Source organism: Vicia villosa, linkage group LG6, assembly GCF_029867415.1.
Source record: "Vicia villosa cultivar HV-30 ecotype Madison, WI linkage group LG6, Vvil1.0, whole genome shotgun sequence".
In the NCBI taxonomy this organism is placed as follows: domain Eukaryota; kingdom Viridiplantae; phylum Streptophyta; class Magnoliopsida; order Fabales; family Fabaceae; genus Vicia; species Vicia villosa.
The window spans coordinates 115,936,159-115,941,811 of NC_081185.1; the positions used below are offsets into that span (position 1 = coordinate 115,936,159).

The 5,653-nt window shown below is 28.8% G+C and overlaps 1 protein-coding gene across 3 annotated transcripts; it reads left to right on the top strand.

Moving 5' to 3' along the window:
* Positions 1–2,748: 2,748 nt before the first annotated feature.
* LOC131612151 (uncharacterized) lies at positions 2,749–5,150 on the top strand. Of its 3 annotated transcripts, none has more exons than XM_058883963.1 (4): positions 2,749–3,022; positions 3,113–3,739; positions 3,938–4,663; positions 4,837–5,150. In XM_058883963.1, exons 2-4 carry the CDS (start codon positions 3,128–3,130, stop codon positions 5,047–5,049), a joined length of 1,551 nt encoding a protein of 516 aa, XP_058739946.1. In that variant the 5' UTR covers positions 2,749–3,022; positions 3,113–3,127; the 3' UTR covers positions 5,050–5,150. The 3 variants fall into 3 exon arrangements, with proteins under 3 accessions (XP_058739946.1, XP_058739945.1, XP_058739944.1); XM_058883962.1 differs by having other exon boundaries at positions 2,750–3,022; positions 3,105–3,739; XM_058883961.1 differs by having other exon boundaries at positions 2,750–3,739.
* Positions 5,151–5,653: the final 503 nt, after the last annotated feature.

Here is a 5,653-nt window from a genome sequence, read left to right on the forward strand (position 1 = left end):
TCATATTACTATACTTTACCTCTATTCTATTCTATTTTTTTAAAATATTATAATTTAATATATTCAAACTAATATTTAATTGTTTTGAATTTTACTTCACAAATTTTTCATATTCTATTAGTTTCTCTTATATTAATATTAATGTTATACAATTTAGATATGCATTAACATATTATAGTTTTTATAAAAAATTATTATTCTACTTAAAAATATATTACATTAAAAGTATTATACTTTTTATTGTATTGATATATTATGGAGTTTTATTTTAATTTTTTATAAAAAGTAATATAAAAAATAGCCTGTTAGGCCCGCTTAGTATAAATTCAAAAGAATATTAGTATTTATATTGTCTCGCTCCAAAATAAAGCATTGATTTTTCTCACTTCGGAATAATTTATCTCTATTCTATTCGATCTTTCTTTTTCATAAATATTATACATTAATATATTCAAACAAATATTTAATTATTTTGTGTTTTGCATCATAATTTTCTAATATTATATTAGTTTCTCTTATATTAATATTAATGCTATACAATTTAAACATGTATTAACATATTATAGCTTTTATAAAAAATAATATTGTACGTAAAAATATATTATATTAAAGATAATATACTTTTATTGTGTTTATGAAAGTATTATCGAGTTTTATTAAAAAATTGTTCAAATAAAATATATAATAGTTTTTTATGTATTTTATCCTTTTTGCCCTAATTTATTTACATATTAAATTTTTATTAATCTAAAATATTTAATAATTTATCTATAACCTCAATTTAGAAATTTATTTAAATATAATTAGTTTTGTTATGTTGAAATATTTAATAATGAATATTTAATATATTTTCTTTCCGTGATTTTTGTAAATAATAAAACATTTATTGTGTTAAAATCTTTAATAATGAATATTTAAATTATTTGATGTCAAAATTATTCTTTGACTTAATAACATATATAAATTTGATATAAATTCTACTATATTTAATAAATATTATGATAAAAAATTGTTTTTAAAAAATAAAAGATAAAATCATATTTTAATCTTTAAGCAAAAGCCCATGGATAATAATTTTTTTATATGACAATATTTTTCATAAAATACTAGTATTTTTACTTGGATAATACTAAATATATTCTTAGAGCACGTGTTAAGAACTAAATAAAAAAAATTATCTTTAGTGTTATTGATTTGCATCTAGAGTATGTTACTTTCGAGAGTGATTCACAAATTACGATTCACGCCATTTGTTCTGATGTTAATGGCTTCTCTGAGTTTAGTACTATTACTTCGACTATTCGTAGTTTATTGGCTAATTTTTCCAACTTTGAGGTAAAGTTTGTAAAGCGCCAAACAAATTTGATTGCTCATGCTTTAGCTAAGGCAGTCGATTCTTAGACTAGGCGTAGTTTCTTTAATATGTTTCCTCCTTGTATTGAACATTTGCTTATTAATGATATGAGTTGATTTTCCTTTGTTAAAAAAAAAATTATCTTAATTATTATGGATTGAATTTATTACAAATATATTTTTTATTACTTTTTTCAATAAACTTTTTTTTATAAATTTTTTAACATGTGTTCGGGTAGCATTTACCTTAAATGTTTTGTCTAAATAATGGATAAATGACTTTTATGTTTAATGCTAATAAAAGCTTTAAAACAAATTATTAAAGTTATTATTCAGTTTTTTAGCGGAATTAAGTGTGACTAAAAGGTTATTTCTAAATAACTAAGTTAAAAACTAGAGTTGTCAAAAAAATGGGTCAGTGTATCGGGTCTATGTTTTTTATGGACTGGACCAGACCAGGCCAAGCTGGCTTCGGGCTGGTCTATTAAAAAAAGGTTTTGGTAAATTTTGGGGAAAAAAAGATTGAGATAAGATATGATTGCATAATTGTGTTTTCGAGTGATAAACAAAAGTTCAAGAGAATGAAGATATATTTTCAAGATGATGTGATAAAAAAATGGTTGTGAGATGAAGAGAAAATTTGATAAGTATTGGGGATAATATTAAGTTATTTTGCACTTTTACATGTACGTTTTTGTGGTATTCATTTATATATATATATATATATATATATATATATATATATATATATATATATATATATATATATATATATATATATATATATATATATATATATATATCATATGAGAATGTCTTTTTTACATTTACTTTAAATTTCAATGGTTAAGATTCATTCTCACAAGGTGATGTGATAAAAAAATAGTTGTGAGATGAAGAGAAAATTTGATAAGTATTATGAATAATATTAAGTTATTTTGCACTTTACATGGCATCAAGTGGTTCCATTCCACTTCCGATCGCAGTTGCGGGGATCGAACCGTGGTTCGATTCTACCAAGTCCAGCGTCAATTACCACTGGACCAACTAACAATTGGTTGGATAAATATTTTAAACATTACTTAGATACGTTTATAATGATTCTCTACTTATGTTATGTTTCACTTATCCATTACATTCTTTATTATAAAATTAAAACTATAATACTAAAACACAGACTGGATTGATCCATCGGACCGTACCTTTGAAAAATGGACTGCGCTTATTTTATGTAGTTCATTAAGTAATTGGACCGGACTAATCCATTTAAACATATTAGCCCACCGAACCGGCCAATTCTACAGCCCTGTTAAAAATATTGAGTTATTTAATTTTTCTTAATCAAGCCGGTCATTCAGATCTACAAAGTGATTTGCTTTTTCTAAATCACACAGCTTTGCAATAAAAAAAAAATCACACAGCTCATTCCCACCATAGTAGAATAACATCACAGCTCATTCCCACCATAGTAGAATAACATCACTTTTTGAGAGCTAACATTTCTCTCATCATACATCTAAATCTCAAAAAACCTAATTACGATTAAACACTGCAGATTGATTCACGCCTTATACATTATGAATCATTGATGGGAATTTCCTAATTTAGAAACTTATAGTATCAGTATTAAATGATAGTATTTCCAACATCTACATATATGTTTCTTTAGGTGATTTAGGGTTTCATCAACCTCCCCGCCAACTACAATACAACATTGATCCGTCCCCGTTAAACTAACTCATTTTTTATAGCTATGCAGGAAGATACGGAAACCATGAAGACGGTGTCGTTGAAACTTGTTGTGAACAAAGAGACGGACAAAGTCTTATTTGCAGAAGCCGGTAAGGATTTTGTGGACATTCTATGCAGCTTCTTAACAATCCCATTAGGAACCATTGCAAGAATTATCCAAAACCACACAACCATGGAACCTCTTACACTTGGTTCTCTCAACTCTCTTTATAAGAGTGTAGAAAACCTTGATTTATCTTATCTTACGACAAACACATGCAAGGAAATGCTGTTGCATCCGAGGAACTCATCTGAAGATTACTGCGACACTCTTAAATTTAACATTGATGATGCTGTCGATCCCACTAGGCCCTTCTTCGTGTGTTCCGATTCGGCTAGTTGTAAATTCAAATTGTTGAGCAGTTTTAGTAATCAAAGATGTGAATGTGGGAGTCCTTTGGATCATCAAATTTTAATGGAAAAAGAGAAAGTGTGCAATGGATTTGTCAAGGATTGTCCAACTTTTTTAGTTACGGATGATCTTAGGGTTTTGCCTAACTCAATGGATACAAGCTTTGATCTTCTCAAGAATTTTGGAATTAAAAACTCTGATTCAGTGAAGACAATGACTGCAATCATCACTCAGAAATCACAGGTTTTTCTCAATTCCTTGTTTTTTGTATGATACTGAATAGTTAGTAATAGTATCTCACTTTACAAAGAAGTTGAGATAGAATCAATTTAAATTGTAATATTTAATCATTCCTATTTCAGATCTGTTGAAATCAATCACCTCGCTAGCAAATTTTGTGCAATGTTCTATAACCTTTTCATTGTTTTGTATTTTAAACAGATTTTGGATCTGTTGAAGTATTCCTTGCTATCCAAGTCATCTTTGACTAATTTGTTCTTAAGAAACAAACCATTTCTTGAGGGGACCAGTTTTACCACTTGTGAGTGTGACATTCCAAATAACAGTAGTATTCAAATCAAGCTGAAATTGTTTTTCCGAAAAACCGATGGTGACATATTGTTTGCTCAAGGTGAAGAAGATTTTGCTGACTTCCTTGTTAGTTTTCTAACTTTTCCATTGGGAGGAGTTGTACGCATGTTAGGAGGAGATTCTTCGCTGGGCTGCATAGATTCCTTGTACCGAAGCATAACTGAATTGGATGAAAATAAATACATGATGATAGATGATGTAAAGAGCAAGCTTGTTGCTCCTTGCATTGCCCCACAGTTCAAATCAAGCAAACAGATATTACAAATTTATGAACCACCCTCTTCTTTGTATTATTCTGATTATCAATTTATAGATGGAATTCGTCGTGTTACCAATTTAACTTCCAATCTTAGCGTATACAATTTCCTTACTGCTACAAAGATGGAATTAGTTGATCCCAAATCATCTAATAAGGAAGCTCAAGAAGGTTATGTCAAGGGACCATCATTGTTTATGGCTACAAATGATTTGAGTTTAGAACCAATGTCTCCGACTTCAACTATTTCTCTACTCAATCAGTTAGAAACCCCTCCTAGTAATATCATTGAAAAGGTTGTCTTCATTGGTGTCAAGGAGGTATGAAAGACTATTCTATATTCCTATATAATTCTAGTTTTCTTGTTTTAAATTGTGTTGTGGTTTGGGCAATATAAAAAATCTTGGCGTCGAAACCTTGATGCCATATTCATAAATCAATGTAGTTGCAAGTTATGTTTTGATATTGCTCATTTTAAAATGTTGCATTGCAGGGTCTTAGCATATTGAAAGCAGCTTTGACATCAACTTCAGCTCTAACAAATGGTCTCGGTCACCTTTTAACCCAAGCTCACGACAAGGAGGAGGACGAGGAAGATGAGTCATATTGGAAGAGGAATTGGTCTAGGATTAGGACATATTCAATTGCACTTAATTGTATATTTATCATATTGCACCTGTTTGTAATTTTTTTCGCATATATATGACAGTCAAATAATTGACAAATAAGATCAAAGTAATGATCTAAGTGACATTGTTCCTATTGTAATGGGATTTTTCTTATTTTCATCTTCATTTCCATAGCTTGAATTTACTGCATGCATCATGTTAATGGCATTCATCATCAGTTGTCTCAATCTATAAGCTTTCTCGACCAACTAAACATGAATTTGGCATTGCACAGTCCTAAAAGAATGTGTGCCTAAAATGGTCCTAATACTCAATAACCAGATTTTTCATTTGCATTAGTTCTATCACCAAGGTAGTGAATACATGTAATTCTGAAATAAGAAACATGGACAATTGAATTAGTCATATAAGTTTGATAGCTTATCTAGTTTCTTTCCCATCAACCCATGATAAGTATTATGGGACAGATCGTGATCTCTGCCAACATACTTAAGTTTGTTAGTTGCAAGTCTAAGCAGCTTATTATGTTCTACAAAGAGTCACGGATAACATATTCTACTCACAACCATAAGTAATTTGATAACTCATTTATGTATGGTAGATAACTTATATATCTAAATAAGTTAATGCTATTTTACTTCAGTTTATGCTAATCCGAATGAGGATAAAAGGAGAGTTTTG

Bases quoted from the DNA above. Each gene is read 5' to 3' on its own strand.
- LOC131612151 (XM_058883961.1), top strand. From the start codon at position 3,107: ATGCAGGAAGATACGGAAACCATGAAGACGGTGTCGTTGAAACTTGTT. The intron at 3,740-3,937 runs GTTTTTCTCAAT...TATTTTAAACAG, and splicing joins TCATCACTCAGAAATCACAG to ATTTTGGATCTGTTGAAGTA. The intron at 4,664-4,836 runs GTATGAAAGACT...GTTGCATTGCAG, and splicing joins TCTTCATTGGTGTCAAGGAG to GGTCTTAGCATATTGAAAGC.